The sequence below is a fragment of the Diabrotica undecimpunctata genome, chromosome 7 (assembly GCF_040954645.1).
Source record: "Diabrotica undecimpunctata isolate CICGRU chromosome 7, icDiaUnde3, whole genome shotgun sequence".
NCBI lineage: Eukaryota > Metazoa > Arthropoda > Insecta > Coleoptera > Chrysomelidae > Diabrotica > Diabrotica undecimpunctata.
Window position 1 is genome coordinate 53,999,365 of NC_092809.1, and position 22,622 is coordinate 54,021,986.

General features: G+C 32.9%; 1 protein-coding gene across 1 annotated transcript; it reads left to right on the forward strand.

Moving 5' to 3' along the window:
• Nucleotides 1-1,927: 1,927 nt before the first annotated feature.
• On the forward strand, nt 1,928-21,893 carry LOC140446756 (endocuticle structural glycoprotein SgAbd-2-like). Its single transcript, XM_072539347.1, has 3 exons — nt 1,928-2,053; nt 9,371-9,498; nt 21,501-21,893. Exons 1-3 carry the CDS (start codon nt 2,042-2,044, stop codon nt 21,772-21,774), a joined length of 414 nt encoding a protein of 137 aa, XP_072395448.1. The 5' UTR covers nt 1,928-2,041; the 3' UTR covers nt 21,775-21,893.
• Nucleotides 21,894-22,622: the final 729 nt, after the last annotated feature.

The window sequence follows — 22,622 nt, forward strand, 5'->3', positions numbered from 1 at the left end:
TAAATTTTGTTCTCCTCGCCGACTGGGCACTCGAGAGGGTCTGGCCACCGAGCCCATGTATACCGCACATTTTTCGTAAAAAGATCTATACTTGATCTTCTGCCTGAAGGGCTTAGGCCGCCAGTGCGGCTGTCATAAGAGACCTGAAGGGTCTTTTATATGATATAATAATTTAGTGGTGTTGCAGCAGTATTGTAATTGATATCCAAGAAAGTAGTCAGTTCGCGATCTAGAACTCTTAGATCTTTTATTTTAAGAATTAAACCATTTGCGTACCCTCTCGCCAGAGTTGGGTACCCACTCGCCAGTTGCCACTCTTACCCACCGTGTTCAATTTTCCCGCGGATATCGCGCGAAAACCATGCACGGTAAGCACTAGGCGTTTTTGGTTGCTTTCTGTCTTACTTCATTTTGTTAGTTTGCTACTGTGTGGCTATCTCATTCTTGATTTTGCCTATATCCAGTTATTTGGTGGTTTGGCCGTCTATGTACCGTCCTTGCGTTCTTATAGTAGTTCGTTAACTTTCTCAGTACTCTGCTTGGGTGGTTTGGGAGCCCGTTGAATATCTCGTAGGCTCTCTCATCCATTTTTCTTAGTATTCTTTTTTGACCAGAGTCTCTGTACAGGTATCTCAAAGGTACATACATGGGTAGGTTCAATATATCCCTTATAATTTGATTTTGGTTGGTCTGGATTTTCTTTCTATTTGATTTGCATGTATGCCCCTAAGCGACTGAGGCGTATGTGAGCACTGGTAGTATAGTACCGTTTGCAACTCTTATTTTTGTTTTGATCTATTAGTCTAGACTATTAGTCAGAAGTGCTGTCCTTTAATCGCTTTTGCTTTGTATACCGTTAGTTTAACGTGTTTTGTGTTTGTTACTCTTCTGTCTAATATCACCCCAAGATATTTAGCTTGGTTTGCTCACTCAATGGGCGCATTTTCTAACGTTACTCTATTTATGGTATACTTCTTTGGTGTCTGTACCTAATGGCCTATGTTTTCTCAGGGTTTAGGGCTATTTTCCATTTGATGCACCGTTTTGGAATCTGTTCAGTGCTCTTTTCAGATGATTAGCTGCAAGATTCGGATTTCTCGAACTGACTGCTATGGCTGTGTGGTCTGCATATAAACTTAGCAGGGATCCTGGCTCTTTGGGTGTATCGGCTGTGTAGATAGTGTACAGGTATGGAACACCGCCCCCTGCGGCACCCCCGCCTCCAGGGTTCCGACTTCGGATATGGTTGCCCCTAGCTGAACTCTGAACCTTCTGTTGGCCAGGTATGACGCAAGAAGAAATGTCATCGCCTCACTGAAGCCGTTGTTGTTCATAGAAATAAATAAAATTGTTTTGGTATTTATTTATAAGAATTGATGACTGGGGTATACTTACACCTTCTCATTACATCTTCATTTTAAAACGTCCTGTTTTTAAAACTATTTTCCCTTTGTTTTTATACTTATTCAATTCTAAATTTACGATTTTTAAATTTATTATACTATGAGTATAAAGTCAGATTCAGAGTTTACAAAGAACCGATGAAATAGTTTATGAAGCGGCTGTTATTTTATTTCCAAAAATTGACGTACGCAAAAATTTACTGTATATAAATTACTAACCCTTTGATTGTGTACCTTGAACCGATGCTGTTCGAAAACGGATATTCAGCCTTTATTACCTCACCAACGCCCAACAAATGCTAATTACAAATTTGCATCATTTGACTCATAAGTCTCTTCTCCTCTAAACAGATAACCTAAGACAGCATAATATTAATTCCATTAATATTAAATACTGATTATTAAAATTATAAACATTAAAACGATGAATTTATAACAAATATGAAGACGCGCCTATCCCTGATGACCTTTTGTGCGTAAAAAATGCTCTCGAAAAACAAAACGTTGAGGGGGTCTGTAATTATATTTCTTTGCGACTCCTTACTATATAAACTAGATTCTGTGAAATGTTTCAAACTAGTCTACTAGATCTTATGAATTAATCCAAAGTAATAGTGGTCGGTTTACGGTTCTTTAATATGAAAATTCTGGTAAGTGTGAGTTCTAATAGTATAAAATGTAGATGATAGATATACACAGCTTGTACAAAAATTAACATGGCTTGAAATGCATTAAATTTTGATGCATTAAAAAAGTTATATATCTATACATTATGTGAATTGGAATTATATCTACTTATATCCATGTTTCTTGCAGGAACTTCCTTACACCTTTTAGGGTGCCGAAGTAAAATTATTTTTATTGCCCTTCCATCCATCTCTTACAATTTTATTGTGTTTTAATAATTACTTAATTTTAGTTTAATTTGAAATTTTTTCTTTTGTTTTCATTAATCTCTAGCTTTATCTAGTATTATTCTCTTTTGGCTTATGCAAAAGTTTTAAAAAATCAAATTAACTACATTTTAAATCTAATAATCTATTTTTCATAAACCAGTATGGATACCGGAAAAATAAAACAATAACTTAAGTTAATTTTAATTTTACTAGCAACATTTTAGAAGGGTTTGAAAAGTATCTTGACACTCTTGCATCCTTTTTTGTGTCTCGCATAGTATTTTTATTATAATTTTCATGGTCATGCTATTTAACAAATGGATTTGTATCTCTCAAATGGTGATCCGTATATTCACTTCAACCAGTGTGATTCTCAAAAAGAAGCTATCACTCTTCTGAATTTGACACTCTAGATTATACCAAACATCTGAAAAAAACCCATTTACGGGTAAAGGTGCGTAAACGCAACCTTTATTGTTAATTTTTTTTGGGTCCGAAAATAATTTTTTTAATGTTTTCTTTTTATTGAAGTAATTATATAATTTTAAATATTTTAAGATTATTATAATTTTGCATAATTTAATGATTTATGCACATCTTCATACAAAAAATTTTTCCGATACTAATTATAAACTTAATTCATATTTTGTATTCTATAATTATAAAAATATGTTGAAATTTTTATTATTCTAAAAACTTATTCATTCATACTTTAAAAATAAGGTCTATAATTGCATGTTTATACGATGGATTCGTATACGCACCTTTGGCCGAAACCATATTATATTTTTTTCGTAGACTAAACAATCTGAAATTACGATCTCGTCAATAGTCAATACACTTCATTCACTATTTATAAAATTGCTGTGTGCTGTAAACGTTATATTTGCTTTTTTCTTGACTTAAATTCAGTTTGAAAGTTTCCTTGTGTTTATTTCTTTTTTATTCCATATAAGTTGAAAGGAGGTAAGCTAAATTATTATCATATGAATGCGTGTATATAGTAGTAGTGGTGCATTTTTTTGTTTATTTTAGTAAATTCTCGAAATATGAAATGAAGAGGGCACTAACTACTAAAGAGTTAATGGCTTTGTTAGAAGAAGACTCAGACTGTGAAAATGCTGACTCACTTGATGTAGTTTATGTGCCGCCGGAAACAGATGAAATTTCCGGATGTAGAAGACATTGATGATAATATTATTGGTACAGAAGGAATAAAAACAGATATTGCAGATACATATGAAAAACAAGTGAATGGAAATTCTGACGATTCTGATGATGATATTCCTCTGAACCACAGATCAAAACGTGCAAAGAAAGAACCAGGCAAAAATAATAAATCCAAATTTGTCCCAAGTTGGGTAAAAACAGATACTTCTTCGTACTCGGCAAAAATTCAACATCAGTCTGATCGATATTATTATCTGATTATCACACTCTGCCTCAAGTTGATATGTATTGGTCGAAAGCATGAGCCGACATAGATTTCGTTCAATCAAACAGAACATACATTTGTCAGATAACACCTTACTGAATAAAAATGATAAATTTGCAAAATTGTCACCAATTTTTGAAATAATTAACCGAAAGTTTGCACAATTTGGAGTCTTTGCAAAAAATCTTTTCATTGACGAGGAAATGGTTCCATATTTCGGGCGACATTCGTGCAAAATGTTCATCCATGGAAAACCTGTTAGATTTGGTTTTAAACTATGGTGTTTATGTTCTGATACTGGTTATTTGTTCAAATTTATTCCATATGGCGGAAAAACTAAGAAAACAGATAATAGTTTTAGCTTAGGAACGGCAGTTGTTTTGAATTTACTTTCGATAGTTAAAAACCCACAGCAACATAAGGTTTTTTTCGACAACTTCTTTACGTCATATGCTCTTTTTGGACTATTGAAAGAAAAAGGATTCTTTGCAACAGGAACAGTAAGGGAAAATCGCACTGCTAAGTGTCCTCTAGAAGAAAACAAAATTATGAAAAAAAAGGAAAGAGGTTCATATACATGTGCATTCGATTCCAATTTAGAGTTTTGGTGACAAGATGGAACGATAATTCAGTAGTGACTGCAATGACAAATACATGTGACGTTTTACCCCTTATGCAAACTAAACGTTATAACCGTAAAGAACACAAAGAAATTCTTATCCCTCAGCCTAATGTAATTCACCAATATAACCAATATAACCAATACATGGGTGGAGTGGATCTGCATGATAATGGCATTGCGAATTACCGTATTAAAATAAGAGGAAAAAAGTGGTGGTGGCCGTTGTTTACTAACATGATTGACAGTATGGTGGTCAATAGTTGGAAAATTTTTAAAATTGCGAATGATTCTAAAATTTCCCAACTGGAGTTTCCTTCGAGATTGGTTCTTAACTTACTAAAATATAGTGGACATGCAGAGAATAGTGAAGAAACCGCTACATCATTGTCAAACTCAGTATATGGACGTCCATCTAAATTTGCTTTACCAGATGAAACTTGATTCGACAATATTGGCCACATTATAAAAAGAGACGATAATAGTGCAAGAAGAAAATGTCGGATGTGCAAAAGTAATACTATTTATTTATGTAAAAAGTGTACAGTGCATCTACACCCCGAATGTTTCGAAAATTTTCATGTTAAAATTTAATTTACAGTTAAGATACAATATGTTCCTTTTTTAAAAATTGTATGCGTATTCGGCCAAAGGTGCGTATACGCACCCACCTGTTATTCCTTTCATGAGAAAAAAAAATCTTTTTGGTTGTAAATTAGTCTTAATTTATGTGTTTTTAATCCAATCTTATAAATCAATTGTCAAATTTCTCTTTGTTTATTGTCTCGGTCCTTAATGGGTTAAACAACTCTGTCACAAAGTGTTAAATTTGCATGCACATGCACAGTGTACACCAGAGGCGAAGTTTCTAGGAGTACACTTGGTTTCAGGATAAACCTATAACCTATAATCTATATATCTATACGTAACCCTATAAGGATTAACATATAGAGGGTTTAGAATAGAAATAAACCAATCTCACTTTATCTGCATTTGAGCTACAGAGGTTTAAAGTTAAAGCTTTATAACAAAATTACCCGTTAACATTATTTTTAAAAGTATATATTCAATTCAAAATGGGCAAGGAGTAAATTAGACATTTACATTGCTTTTATTGGCCAAATTTGATTTAATAGCCCCAAAAAATGCAAAAAAGTGGACTTGGTTTAAATGTATTCATAAGAATTTTAGAAAGATAATGAACCAACTTCAAGTGTTGTTAATACACTTTATTTTTACATATACTTAGAAATCATAATTAGAAATATTAAAACAAAATATCACTTCTAAGGTGAAAGGAAAAGTTAATCGACATAAAAGAAAAACGAATCATCGTCGTCGGTATCAATTCTTTCAGTCGCTTCGTTGTCCTGGGGTTTGACGAGTTGGCTGATTCCCTGGAAGGTTTCTGAAGTATCCATGATGACTAGGGGGTATGTAAGATGGCAGAGCCAACATGGCCCCCTTTTTTAAGATTCATTTGTCTTGTGGTTGCACTTACACGGGTCTTCTATGTCCAAGATTCGGAAACTCGATATTTCACTAGAAGATTTATTTATTTTTATTGGGAAAAGTGCTCCTTTTTTAAACCTCAACCACCGTATCTTAAGCCAATTGATTTGTCTACCTTCAGTGTCCTTTTTTTTATTTGTGATTGAATCTTCGAGGAATTTTGTGCTCAAATACTCTTCTCGATAGTTTTACAACTTCCAACTTTTTTTCACTTCTGCAGTTTTATTGATATTGTACCAGTCATCAGGCACATTAATGGTCCTATGTTTCTTGGCTGCTCTCTCTAATATACCAATAATAAAGTCTTAAATAAATAGTTTCCTCGTCCAATAGAGGGTCTTAAAGAAGTTTCAGCAGAGTAAGGCTAGTTTTTATATTTCCATTTTACCTAGTGCCTGAGTCAGAAAACATAACAAAGTGTTGAATGTTCTGGCATGTTCATACAAGTATTTCCTAAGGCATGAAACTAGATCTTTAGAACCTTTTCCACCATTAATCTCATCCCAGACATGCATACAGGCAGAGTTGTTATTAAAACAATGAATGCCAAAGTTGTAGATATAAAGATTTCTCTTATAGTAGGCTATTGAAGTTTTGAGTTTGGGAAAAGACAATGCCTTTTAAAGGTAAGTGTGTAAATATATTTATCCTGCGGGGCTTCAGAGGCATCTTTTTTCAGTTCTGAGCGCGCTTGTTCTGCCTCCTCGGCTTAAGTGCAGTTCTTCTTCTGTCTTTAAGTCTGATGTCTTTTTTTATCGGTTTTAGCACGATTTTTTTTTTATAAATTGTCACAGTTGCTGCAAGTGTCCTTGGAAGGAGGTTTAACGTGCAAGTTAAAGTTTTGACTGAAGATTTGGTAGTCATATTTTTCTTTCATAGGATTTCTGTTCTCACCTTCACATTTCTCTGACAACAAAATCTGAGTCATCAATTTTATGCAACGCTACTTTTTCCCTTGCGTTAATAATGGCAGTAATTTTCGTTTTTATATAATATTTCCCAACTTATTTGTTAGATGCTAAGACTTAAGTCTTAAGACTTAAGTCTTTCAAATGCTCAGCTGATTATTATGTTCATCCGGAATAACGTAATAATATATCTTTGATTTTGCTTCTCCTGATCCGTCTCTTGTCCGACGCATACTGACAGTTAAGGACTTGACTTAGCCCTACAAAAAATAGTTTTGTTTTGAGTAATCTGCCAGTTACCAAAATAAATTAAAAAATTATTTCAATGTATCTTTAGAAGAGAACTTCTCACGGCACTTTTTGTGGTATTTACAGCCATATCCAGAGGGATATAGCTTCGCTTTTGTTACCTTATTACTGTGAGATGTGTACTCTTTACCGCTGTTACGATTCATTTTTCTTTTGTTAACTTTTCAGTTTTCAAAATTCCTCACGTGCTTTCTTCCTCGAAAAATCTCTTTATTCTCTCAATCTGAATGGACAGGAGGAATGATGTTACTGTTAGCAGTATCCAAGACAAGTACAATCACTTTAAAACAAATTAAATTGTAAAACGCATTTTCTCTTACAAAACACATCTACAAGACAGTCGAGAAACAACTAGACAAAACTTTCTGTTTGTAAATATCTTGCGCTTGAACCAATTTATTTTAAACATGTGATTTCATCGTCCGCTGTCATCATGCACTAAAATATTCTTTTTTAGGTTTTAGTCGTAGTTAAAAACTTGTTAAAACAATATTTCAGGGATTTAAATACTTTTCTCTCTTGATTTACTGGGTTGAGTCAAATCATGAGAAATGTTTTCGGTTAGAAGGCTCTTGGGCGGACGTCTCCGTTTCAAGTTGGCTGACAGAACAGTCTTGTTATAGTCAGATGAAGTATTACTCTCTAAAAATATATATCAAGCATCGCATAATACAACTAGCCAACAAACGTAATGTGTAATAAACTGTCAAAAACTATAATTAAAACAAACACTACCTGGACTTGGTTCAGTAGTATTCTGACAGAAAATAACAATCTATCAGTAAACACCAGAACTTGCTACTGCCTAGTAGATATTATCAGATTAGGACTTATTACACTGAATTCATTATTACATTAAAAAGTTATCTAGTTGGTGCGTGTTATAGCGTTGTTGATTCCAATCCAATTCCTATATCTCGTAAAGTAGCAACCCTACAGAAAATTTTATCAGACATCATTTGTAGCAACTACAATATCATTCCTATTGCTTTCAGTCGTAAAATCAAAAATAAAAATGTTATAAACAAAAATATAAAAACATTTCTGAACAAATTTTGTTTTGGGCCTTATAACTTTTTTCTGGTCATTTTACAATAAAATGACATCAAAGTAATATAGGTTATTTTTCAAAGAACAATTTTCACTAAAAATACTCTTCTTGAATACTCGTAAGAATACGACAAAAACGATCCATTGGGCTCAGTTTTCTATTATACATTTTTTTATTCATTTAATTTATCATTTTATTACTATTCCTGTTATTATTAATTTATTATCGACCTTTTTCCTGACCACTTATGAGATGGAGTCTGGAAGCGCGTTTTTTCTAGTGGTATCCCCATTAGGCCTAATCAACGGGCAATATCTAGACGAGATGATATTGAGCATAATTATTTATTTAAAAAAATATTTCCATTTATTGATTTTTTCTTTTCTTTGAGGGTCCAGACTGCGGTTCAGGATCTAATTCAGTATCAAAGATGAATGTTTGCGGAAGAACGGGAGTTAAAATTGGCGTCATTGTGGTTAATTCTCTTGCCTTCTATTTGACTTCGATTAATATAAGTAATATGGACTTAAACTGTAATATTGTGGACGCCTGTGGAAAATATAGATACTTTAGTCAAGAAGGACCAAAGCCACTTAGTAACTAAAAAACTTTTTTGAATAAATGAAAAAAATTAAAAACAAGTTATTTATTGCTACGTTTTAATGAAAAAATAAAGTTAAGAAAAAGACAAGCCACATATCCTACTGGTAAAAGGTCAAGCCACTAAAATATTATTACAGCCTCTTATTAATTTTTTTTATTATGTTTTTTATGTAGTTTTTTATGTCTTTTGGTTGGTATTTCATTGGAAGTTCCCCCTAAGTAGAAAGTTCCCCCACCCCAAGGCAAATGTCTCAATCCACCACTGAGCTGAATAACTGAGGATTTTGCTTAAAAAATTTTTATGATTTTTTAAGTCGACAACGAGGTTGTTATAGTCTGATGGCGACATCCACTGCCCAATAGCCATAAATCTTCTCTGGTGACTTAAGACCATTGTTACAGATCCTGTTGTAGTAAAATCTTCAAATTTCAAAAATTGTGGCTTGGGTCCCTTATTCTTTATAATTATATTTTATGTAGTTTCATTATTATGGCCTGAAAAGATTTTCGAACAGTTGTATTTAATTAATACACCCCTAATAAAAATGATTGTCTAACAATGTTCTAATAATAAACTTAAATCCAAAAAAAGCTCTATTTTTAAACATAAAAGTAACAAACTTTGTATTGGCAGGTATTTATATTGTTGTCTCTGGCCCTAGCTTCTGCGCAGTACTACAGACCAGAAAATTATGGCCGAAATATTAGAATTTTAAGCCAAATACAACAAGGACCCAATCCGGATGGATCATATAAATGGAGGTAAGATTCTATCATTAAAATGTTAATGTGTTAAGTGTTTAAATGTGTTTATTTTTTTGCTAATGTTTTTAATATATCGTTAGCTGTTTTTTTAATAAGGACCACACACTGTTTTTGTTTTAAATTAGGTCCAAGTTACCAATAAACAAATTGACCTATTTTTTTTTTCAACAAGAAAAATTAATTTCAAGGAGGTGTAATAAAACATTTTTTTTTAATTTTAAATTTTCGAATGTCAAATAACTGTCAAAGTTAAACTTGATAATTAAAAGTTCTCCTATTAGTTTTTAATAATTGTGTGTATATTAAACAGTATTTAATAGTTATATTACAATTAACTAGTATTCAAGATTCCCATTTAGGTAGCCAACGAGTAAACATTACCTTGCCTTAACGGTATAGTCTTAATTACCTTCTGATTTCTACCAGTTTACGAACCAGTTCTTATAGTTATAATTATGTGATAATTCGAATTATTTTGTGTGTTATGGAAACAGCGATTATTATTGGACTATAATATTATAATATTCAACTGAAGGAAAACTGCAGATACAGGTAACTGTTATATTCCTATTATTTTATCCAGAGTGTCCTACTAGGACGACTGTTGCAATACTAAAAATTAAGTGTTTTTGGTATCCAGGAATACTCACAAAAATGAATTCAAATCAAAATCTCACAACTCCACAAGTCCTCCCCGTGAAATCATATGTCGCTGCTACTTTATCCAAACCTCCACCTCCTACTTTCCCACGTAAGGAGCAAGCCATTTTAATGCACGCCATTCCAAATACTGTTTTATTTGACTATGTTAAAGCTATAGGGGACATTGTTATCCCAAAAAACATTACCTTTACATTACGTATCCCAAATAACCGCATCTGTATTTATCTTTCCTCGCCTACAGTTGTCGATAACCTTCTAAAAATACATCAAAATATCTCTATCAACTTTACAGTAGTTCCCATCAGAAGACTTATCACCCCAGCTAAACGCCTTCTTATATCTAACGTATCTCCTTCAATTCCACATTTCATAATTAAGAAAGCCCTTAAAGATATTGGATTACAGCTGGTCTCTCCTGTGTCATTTGTGAAATGTGGTGCACTCGGAGAAGGTTATGCACACATAATGAGCTTCCGAAGAGTAACGTATATTATCCCCGATAAAGAGAACTTTTCAGTAGATAGAAACTTCGTTATTACATACAAAAACACACCTAATAGAATATTTATTTCTACGGATAAATTGCATTGTTTTTTATGTAAAGAGGTCGGACATACCGCTGACTCATGTACCAATAATCCAACTACTTTTTCTCAAACTGAACTACCCCATCTAGAGCCCTCTACATCTGAAATTACTAATATAACTTCTGACGTAAACACTCCTGTTTAGTCAGACCGAACTACTTTAAATTGCACAGAAACCCACACTGAAATAGATACTGAAACTATACACCCATCAATTCCACCCACACAAGGACAAAAAAGAGCTATATCAACAGACAGCAATTCTGATATTCCTTCTCTATTATCTTCAGCAAGTACACCTGAATCAGCGTCTAACCAAATGCTTCCTCCGTTATCCACAAAAACAAACACTGTCTCCAAACCTCACAAGAAAAAAACAAAAACTACAAAATCAGAGGAACATAATCTAACAGCTAGTTCACTACAATCCGTAGCGGCCATTTATAAAAATAATCCATCTGGTCTAACTTTGACCGGAACTCAGTTTATTGATTTCCTAGAAAATACACATGGTAATCCTAGTCCACTTAATGAAGCTTTTGTTTTTAAGTCAAATATTGAAGAACTCTTACAAGACATAACAGTTCTCCATTCAGAAACTAAGGAAAGATCCCTTAAAAATCGACTTACGAGACTTCAAAAGAAAATCAAAAGACAGCTAAACCCAGATGACTCTGATAATATCAGCATCTCATCTTAACTCCTAACCGATGATGAAACCAAAACCCTTCTCTCCCAACAGCCAGAACAACCATCTCAGTTGCCCCTTACCCCTTCAACTCAAGATTCACCTTCAATTTAATCTAATGGAACTGCGATGGGTTCTTTCCCCGTATTGAAAGAATCCAACAACTAGTGACAGAAAAACAACCCGATACCATATGTCTACAAGAAACGAACTCAAAAATATCTAAGCTTTCCACACTAAAAAAGTTCGAAGGATATCATTATATCAGAACTTATTGTGATAGAGCCAGTGGTGAGACATTTATTTTTATTTCAAGTGAAATATATTCATCCCATCTTCTCATCACCACCGAACTCGAGGCTATCGCCGTAACTACTTGGTGTCCTAATACTTACGATATGCAATGTATACATCCCTCCTAACTACCCCCTTAAAGAAATTGAAATTCTAAATCTTATCTATCAGCTCCCCGTTCCATATATTCTAGTAGGTGACTTCAATGCTCATAACTTTATGTGGGGGTCAAACCACACTAATGGCAAAGGTAAGACTATAGAAAACGTTATCAATTGCACAGGCTCCTGTCTACTAAATACAGGCTCTAATACGCATCTGAACTTTTCCTCTGGCACATTTTCGGCGATAGATCTTAGTTTTAGCGACCCAAAAACATATATTTCACTAACTTGGAAAACTTCCGATGATCTATATGACAGCAACCACTTTCCAATATTTGTATCATCTGATATTTCCAACCATGAACAAACTATAACCAGAAACTTCTGGCGGCTAAAAAATGCCGACTGGATAGACTATACTTCACAAACAGATCTTCTCTATCCTTATCCGACAATATTAACAATAATCTATTATTAATCACAGATTCCATACTTAAAGCTGCAAATTTGCACATAGGCAAAAATAGTATTTCCCATAAAAGAAAGGCAGTACCTTGGTGGAATACATCTTGCCAAACTGCAACAGAACAACAAAAATTAGCTATTAAAAATTACCGTAAAACCAGAAATCTGGAGAATCTCATCGAACTAAAGAAAACCAGAACCAAAGCCCGATTTATTATAAAACAAAGTAAAAAATCATCTTGGAGAGAATATGTATCCTCTATTAATTCAAGCACCAATGCGGCGGATCTCTGGAAAAAGATTAGGCAAATCCAAGGAAACAACACCAACCTCAAAATATCTAGTATTGCTGTAAATAACACTACAATCACTGACAATCAAGAAATCGGTGAAACCCTAGCAACGCACTTCGACACTAAATTCAAAAGTAAAATAGATACCTCCTTACGAAAACCCCCACCCTGTTCCTCACCCGAAACAATATTGGACATCACACATCTTAATTCTCCCTTTCTTTTTGAAGAACTAGTATCAGTTATTCAAACTTGTAAAAACAATGCCGGTGGTCCTGACGACATTCCTTACATATTAATCAAAAAGCTCTCAAATTGTAGCCTACTCAAAATACTTGAGATGTATAATTTAATCTGGTCATCTAACCAATTTCCCAATCAATGGCAAACCTCTATCGGAATACCCATTAAAAAGCCTAACCTAGAACGTTTCTAGGCCAACTCTTATAGACCTATATAACTAACTTGTACGATGTGCAAAATATTCGAAAAAATGATTAATAAAAGACTCCTATGGTTCATTGAAAAACATAAGATATTTGCTAGTGAACAGTCAGGATTTCGTCAGAACCGTTCAACCCAAGACAACCTTGTAATCCTCCAAACTCATATATCAGAGGCCTTAAACAAAAGACAAGAAGTCGTAGCTGCCATATTTGATATTGAAGGTGCTTTTGACACTATAAGTAGGCAATGTATATTAAACAAACTTATCCTTCTTAATATTAATGGTAATATATTTAACTTCATACGAAATTTTCTATCTTCTAGATCATTCAGAGTCTCTGTCAACGGTATTTTAGCTTCTACTCATACTCAAACTGATGGCGTACCTCAGGGATCGGTACTAAGTCCTACACTTTTTAATCTAGCAATAAGTGATTTATGCTCTCACCTCATTTCCCCTATTAAACATATCATGTATGCTGATGATCTAGTAATTTACTGTCATGGACAAAACTCTTCTACCACCTCGAAGCTTATTCAAACTGCTGTTGACACACTTTAAAAAAAAAACTAGTGACATGGGGTTATCTTTATCCTATGTAAAATCTAAAATTATGAACTTTAGTAGACGTCACCCTTCTCCATCTCCACTAACTTTGATCAACAATGTCCCTCTTCCTGTTGTTAAACAATGCAAAATTCTCGGATTAACGTTTGACTCACGACTAACTTGGAAGCAACATATATTTGCAATAAAAGGAGAAACGAGCCTAAGACTAAACATAATAAAAACTTTATCACATCATTATTGGGGATCTGATGAAAACTCACTTCTTAAAATATACAGATCACTAATACGCTCCAAGCTAGATTATGGTTGTCATATATATATATATATATATATATATATATATATATATATATATATATATATATATATATATATATCCGCCTCCAAAACATATATTAACCTTCTAAACTCAATTCACAACACAGCCCTTCGTCTTTGTATTGGCGCTTTTCGATCTAGTCCTGTAGATAATCTTTATTGCGAAGCTAACGAACCTCCTCTTTGTATAAGACGAAAACAACTGCTACTCTCTTATGCAGCATCGGTATCAGCTAACCCCTCTAATCCAGTGCATCCCTTATTTATAATGTCCACGTATAATTTACACAATACCAATTCCTTACCACCAATAAAACCTATTCCACTAATTTTAGCACAGACACTTAATGATATCTCTCTTACACATACCCTTCCTCTTTATCTCCCTCCATCTCCTCCTTGGATCATGTCCACGCCCAAATTTAACACCTCGCTCACCAACTTCGATAAAAATAAACATCCGAAAGAGATCATTATAAATGCATTTAAAGACATTATAGATACAAATAAATACGACCTAATATTATACACGGATGCCTCAAAAAATGACACAGGAGTAGGCTGCTCTGTTACAACCTCTCATTCAATAATTAAGTCATCACTTATACCAGTCATCAGCAGCGTTCATACTGGCGAATTATTTAGTATATTGCAAGCTTTTAACCATATATCTCCACCTAATAAGCAGGTTGCCATATGCTCAGACTCTTTAGCATCAATCCATTCTATCAAAAATATATTTACTGATCATCCAATCGTCCAAAAGATCTTAGACTCTTACCAAATTATCTTGTCCCAAAACATAACAGTTACCATAATCTGGCTGCCATCTCATATTGGTATAGAAGGCAATGAAACTGCAGATCACTATGCTAAACGTGCTACAGCATCACCTGAAATCACCGATAAAATTAAAATTTGTAAGGACCTAAAATCATATATTAAAAGAAGAACCAGACTCCTTTGGCAGCAGCATTGGAACTCTAACATTTCCATCTTACACGAAATACAACCGTCAATAACCAGTCAGCCTACATTTGACTATTCAGCCCTCTCAAGACGAGATCTCATTGTGATAAGACGACTTCGGATAGGACATTCAAAACTTACACACGGCTACCTAATGTCCTCTAGCATCCGTCCCTCCTGTCAAATCTGCCAATCATATTTGACAATCAAACATATTCTCACTGAATGCCATCAACATTCGGCCAGAAGATTACAATACAAACTCAAAAGTGAAGTACGAGATATCCTAAACAACCCTGACCAAATAAAAGCTGTGATACAGTTCCTTAGAGATGAACACTTGTATCAAAAAATATAATTAGATTTTAATTTAGACATTGTATAACATATTATTATCATTCCGTATTATTGTAACATATTCTTAATGTAACACTTAATGTTTGTGTAATGAAAATTTATGTTATAGTACCTGTGTAAGTGGCCATAGTAGCCGAGCACGTTAAAGTTGAAAAAAAAAATTTAGATTTAGCTTAAATACAACAATCTTAGGGAAAAATATTTAAATCAAAGGATTTATGAAACTGCAAAAAAAATATATGAAAGGGTTTGATCAAAATAATCCAGTACACATTAATTTGCTACTACTAAGTTATCATAGTCGTGCCTAACTTTTCACGATGCAATTATTAATTTATTTATACCCTTTAACGCTTCTGGGAGGTACTGTCATTTCAACTCGAATGATCTTATATTATTTTTATATTTTAATGCGAACGATGGTCAGAAACTTAAGGTCAACGTAAAAGTTTATATCCTTAAAATATTTTACTTGAGCAAGTAATGATATTTAATGTTAGGGGATATCATGAACATTAGTATATTGACCATGTTTTTGGAAAGTGGAGGGAGAGAAAATCCTGAACAGATGTCTTAATTTAGGCTATTGATAACGTTAAAAAAATTGTGCTTTAAAAAACGTTAAAGGAGTTTTATTGTTCTATATGGCCAATGGACTCCCAAATACAAAAAACCTCAGTGTTACCATATGAAGTGGTGTGTTGTTTTTAAGCAAGAGGTGAATTTACCCCTATAGGATATTTCGGGGAATTCTATGCAGTTTTCGTATTATATACATCTACAGAACAGTTGTTATTTATAAAATTAAATTTTCTTTCGAATAATCACCTTTTAACGTCAAACATAATTTTTTTTACAAAAATATATTTAAAAAATAAATAAAAAAAAACAGAAACACACGCGATTTTTTTTTGTTTGCTCCATAATTTTTTTCCACGGGGGTATAGGTATATACATTGCTTTATAGAAAAAAAACTTTTATGCTTCCTATTCAAAATGACGTTTGGTAAAATTATTTAGGATTTACCTTATCCCAGATACCGTTTTTCAAAATTCACAACTCCACCATTTTTTGAACATTTTACCTATTTTTTCGCAAACATTGTTCTATATCTTTTTTCTACAAACTGTTAGGTATATGCAGTGGTACATTTAATTGAAAGAAAAATCAGTTATCTTTAAAATGAATAATAAGATTCTAAAGACTAATTTTAAATACGATACGGAGATCAAAAATTTTCTACTTCTAAATATTTTAGCTAAGTTTTGCGGCTATTTTTAAATTTCTTATTATAACTTTTTTTCTAATATTACTAGGGAAGAATTAAAGTATGCTCTTCCTATTCTAATTTTGAGTGGATACAACCACAAGCCAGCTAGAAAGTACTACCGGGACCCAAACATGACATGAGCAATGAGATCGTAAAAAATTCAATGAGGAAAAATAGGTTCAAACAAGTGATGCAGTTTTTGCTTTTTGCTGACAACAGTAAACCAAAAAAAAAATGACGAAGTTTGAAACATCCCCCTTTTGATTAATATGCTAAAAAATAAATTTCTACAACATATTGTGCCTGAAGCAGAAATTAGTTAAGGGAGGCCCAGTTGTAAGCAGGAAAACCCATACGTTTTGACTACAAAATGTGGTCATTAAACACTAAAGCAGGATATCTCATAAACTTATTAACTAAAGGCAAAAATCCCAATAGTACAGAAAATAATGAAGAGTTGTATGGGAAGGCGACTGCTCTGTTAGTGTCAATGTTAAGGCAACTCCCCGAGGATAGAAAATATGTTTTCTCTAAAGTATATACCGACAAATTATTTACAAGTCGATTGTTACATTTGAATATGAGAGATCAAGGTATATGGTATACTGGAACTATCAGAGATAATAGTCTGCTGTGATATATTTTATTGACAGATAAAAAAGCATTGAAAAAACATTCTAGAGGCGAGTATTTCTCTATATTAGATCTCCAAATGAATTATTTTTGCGATCGTTAACCGAAAGCAATAACCTGCCAATAGGAATGTGAAACGGTTTTCTCACACAGAAAAAAAGTGTTCAGATGACACGTCCATATTGAATTGGAAAATATAATTCTTCAATGGGAGGAATGTGATCTTATGGACCAAAATGTAGCTAGATACCGAGTAGGCATTCGTTCTAAAAAATAATTATGGTGTCTTTTTACAAGGATGCTGGACATTACTCTTTAAAATACTTGGTACCTTTACAACAGATCCCATGATCCTATCCCACAGCTAGAATTTCGAAGGTGTCGTTTTATAACGAAATATTTTACCTAACTAAAAGGTGCAGTCGAAAGTAGTCAGAGATATAAGAAGTGGTAAGATTGATCATCTCCTGACCTATATTCCTGGTAAAAAAGAAAACGTTGTGCACTTGAGGGCTGCAGTTTACATGAACGTATGTGTTGCAAGTGAAATGTGGGAGTATGCATCGAGTGCAACATAGATTTTCATCTACAATAATTTGATATATTTTTTATTTATCTAATTTTATATTTGTTTGTTATTTTTAAATTTATAATGGGAAATATTTTAAAAAATTTTGCTCCTCTATCTTCCTAGCATTACATATATGTAAAGAAATCTAAAATAATTAGAAAAAAAAGTATATGTACTTTGATTTAAAAAATTTTCCGGTGTACATCGAAATAAAAAAATAATTTTTTTTAAATAATTAAAATTCAGGAACTTAAGGGTTAAATTATTGCATTTTTTTAGTGTGCAAGTATCAGCTTCATACAATAATATTGAAAATATATAACAGCAAATAGTAAGTAGTCTCTATTCGCCTGTTACATTCCGCAATATAATCATTGGTTTCATTGATCAAAGTTCTTAAGTACTGACAAGTTTTCTACTTGTTCTATTAAGATACAGTGCACTACTTAAACGCATTTGACTCCATAGAAATATGGGAAATTCTCAATGATTTAAGTAATAATACAATGGAGAATGTTGTAGAATCAGTAATATATTTTAAGAACATAATAAAATTTTCCGGGATATTTTGTCTTGTTCATTTTGATATTTTTTAATATCAATACCTTGTAGAGCATTATAACTATTACAGTATGGAAGAAATACCATAAAGGGATATATGAAATCTACAACTTGAGAAATACGTACAGGCCAGAACTAAATGGTGCATAGCTGGAAAAAGTATTTTCCAGAGCTATTACAGGATGTAGAGGAAAGAGTATTTTTATTTATTAATAACAAACAGGACAAACCCTCTGAAAATTATAACAATTTTGTCGGTTGTTGTTCTTCTCTATCTGCAAATAGCCTGGTATTCTTCTATTACCTAGGTAATAGGGTATATATCGTGCTAATAGTTTATATACTTCTTCTAATAGTGCAATTTCCTTTGTAATTTTTGGACAGTTTTATCACCTTTGTTGTAAGTTTAGCAGATAATTGTTGTGTTCCAATAATTCCAGCATTTTTTTGTTTATCCTAATTTTTCTATTTTACTTTTGCCCATACCCTTTCTATGGGGTTTAATTTGCAGTGGTAAGTTGGTAAACTCACAACTGTATGTCCTTTTTTTTTCTCCAATTACATCAAGCACTTTTTTGATAAATTCAACCTGCGCAACACATTCCAAAAAATTTATTTAACATATTATATGCATATGGTACTTCATTGTTGATCATCAAGTTGATAATTTGTTATTTTCGCCTTATTAACTTATTGTAGGATTTTTTTCAATTTTTCTGGTATGTTATGACGCATTATCAAGGACGATAACTGAATTTTGTGGAATGTTAAGCAGTAGCTGTTCTACAAACCACTTTTCAAAAGTATCTACATTCATTGTATGACAAAAATCTTCTTTTTCTTCTTCGTCCTTCTTGTATGTAGACTTTAAAGCCTGTTTCTTCTTTAATTTTAACCTCCTAATTTGTGTAAATTATTGCACCATCTTTTTCTTGATCTGCCAATACTTCTTCGTCCATTTGGTGACTTATTTCGTGCTATTCGTACTATTCTATCCTCTGCCATTCTGCTAATATGTTCGTTCCACTCCTGTTTCCATTTATATCTTCTATATTGCATTTGCTTGTTATGGGTTCGGTTCTCTCCGTATCCAACAGAGTTTTTCCTGATATTCGTCGGAGTGTTTTAATCTTAGCTGTTTCTAGTAGTTGTCTCGTTTTATATGTGTCACGTTTTTTCTCTGCAGTGTATGTTAATATAGGTCTAATTTCTGCTTTATAGATTTTTGTTTTTATGTCCTTTTAGGTGTTTGTTCTTGTAAATTGTATCAACAGTTTGGATTTTACATCATAGTGGGTTTTTGGATGTTTATACCAATGTCATACATTTGGTTTTTTCTGCTGATATTGTCATATCGTATTTCTTGGCTGTTCTATTAAAAATATGTATTAATCTTTGGAGCTCGTCTTCTGTCTTGGCAAATAATGCTTCGTCGTCTGGATAACACAATATTTGCGTTTCTTTTTTCCCCATTCTGTAATCATGACCTTTACGTACTGCTTGTATTATTTTGTCCATAATTAAGTGGGCTTAACGAGTCACCCTGTCTGACTCCGCTTTGTACTGGTATACACTGTGTTAGTTGTCCATTTATCTTTGCCTGTATTCGATTATGTAAGTAGATGTTTTTGTTTTTGTATGAACTCTGCCTGGGGGTTACGCCTGGGAGTCCCAAACATGGATAAAAGAAATGGGTCGATGTGCCAGGTTAGCATCCTACCCATTGTAAAAGAAAACAAGGCTCAAAAAACCGATATAAAGCCTCGGAACCAGACGGAACCTAAGGACACAAACATCTACCGTATTTTTCTTACAGAAAAAGGTAAGCCCAGCGTTTCCTACAAAACCATCAGTAGCATCAGCTTGTAATAATGCAAAACAAGCTCCAGAGAAACTTAATACATTTAAATCAGTACTGATTCGTTTAATAAAGGATTTCCGACGATTTTTTATAGTGCTATACTGCCACAATTTGCTTACATAGTGTCCAGTGTTCACCCAAGATTCATCGATATATTACATACTGACCTAAAAAATGCATAAAAATAAAACACACATACACAAATATAAAAAAATAAAAACAAAAAACCTGACTATCCTGTTCCCTGTATCTGTCTATATATAATAAATATATTCTCAATCTGACTACGTCCTCTTGTAAAAGCAAAATGGTTTTTCGTTTAACTTCCTTACACTCAAAGCCAATATCATGTAAAAGCCAATGTAAAGTTGGACGTGTAAAAGTGGAAAGATTTTCGTCATTTGTGATTGAAGAGATGATCAAATTAAATATGAGGGAAACGTTTAAAATAAAATTATCGTGCATTTTACATCCAATCAACGATTGTATGCTGGTATCATAAGTTTTTATATGACTGTTTTTCGAATTGACTTGATTTTGTTAGGTTTATTGTGACGTTAAAATTTTCCACTTTCCATTTTTTTTTTATAGCATATACGCTACATTCTGCGCAATATAATGCTTTACTTCCTTCTGCCACAGCAGCATTTATATAAATGGTTTTTGCAAAGTAATTCAAAACATTATCAGTCATCTGTTTTTCTTTAGGACTGAATCTCCCATTTATACATCTATTTCCAGCAGACTGATCAAGATCCATGATTCGGATACTTGACAGAAAATGGAACTGGAAACAAGGCAATCGTAAGTAAGGATAGAATCATTGAAAAAATGTAAATAATAGTAAAAGAAGCATACAGTTTAAAAAAGCCTGTATTGAATGAAAAACGTAAGATGGCTACTTAATATAAATGGAAACACCACTTCTTTTTTCCAGCTTATCCTATATTCTTGAGAACAATTATATACATAATATTTGCTGCTAATCATTCAAGTACTTCTGCAGTTTTTGTTCTAATATTCTAAATGTTTACACATGCTACATTTCTATATGTAAACGTTCAGGAAAATTTTATTTTTATTTCTAGAAGACCGGTATATATTCATGTCCACCATAGTCCAACCTAGGCTAACATCTGCTGGCAGAGTCCTTAGTTTTTTAGTCAGAAAAACTTTTTAATTAAAGTACATTTTTTGATGTCAATACACCCATCTATGATCTTACGAGGCATTTTTCTCCACTTTATTTCTCAATTGTGTTTCGGATCGGCTGTGCCAGAGACACCGTTTTTACTAATAAAAATGTAAAATTACAAATTGATACAGAATGCTTTAATAATTTTTAGCTACGCAACTGAGAATGGAATTACAGCTGAAGAAGAAGGTCGCCTTAAAAACCGAGGAAGCCAGCAAGAAGCAATGGAAGCAAGAGGAGGCTTCAGTTATACAGCTCCAGACAATTCCGTGATTTCACTGACATATACTGCAGATGAAAATGGATTCCAAGCTTACGGACCACATTTGCCAACACCTCCACCAATACCTGTAGCTATCCAAAGAGCACTAGACTGGATTAGGGCAAATCCCGATCCCAGATACCAACCAGATGGTCGCTATTAATTTCCTCTTTTAACATTGAAAATTTGCGTATGAATTTTTATGAATAAAATCTAAAAACGTAAAAAGTTTACCGAAAAATTAACAGATGTTATAATGTTATATAATTTTTAATAAAAAAGATCTATTAACTTAAAAAAAAAAATTGTCTTGCAAATTTTGACTGTTCCTACATAAAGTATTACTAATAATTATAGCCATTTCGATGTCCTTATTTTATATCTAGACAAGGCGAAAAGCTCGGCTTCATTCGGAAAAATATTCCCACGAGATTTTTGTGCATAATCACTCTCACGATATACCCCAAAAGAAGATTTAAAAGGTCGCCCAGGCCAAAAATTTTTTCAAATTTTTTTAAACAAATTAACAATTAATTTTGTAATAGTTTTCCTGTAGTTTTTTTATTAACTTAATCGTTTTCGAGTTATAAGTAATTTAAAACTGAGAAAAACGCAAAATTAAGATTTTCAAGTCTCAAAAACACAAGTAAAAAACATTATTTCTGAACTCAACAATGACAACAAGTTCAAACCTTGTTTTATCATTTCACGATAAGTATTTTGGGGATTATTTTATTATAAAATATTGTTTTTTAATCGTTAATGAAGCGCTTAGGACAGGATGGGCTTTTGAACTGCCGTGTGTATAAGAGAGAGAGAGAGACAAGATCTAGGGCAAAAATTTTGGCTGGTTTAAATTATCATTATACAAATAAGCGCCAGACCTGCCATAAGCGTCTATTTATCAATTAAAAAACAATGGTTTAATAGTTATTTTTGCACCAACGGTGTTATTAAGATAATTACGCCCAAAAAGCAATATAATCCAACCAGAGGGCCTCTAGCCCAAGA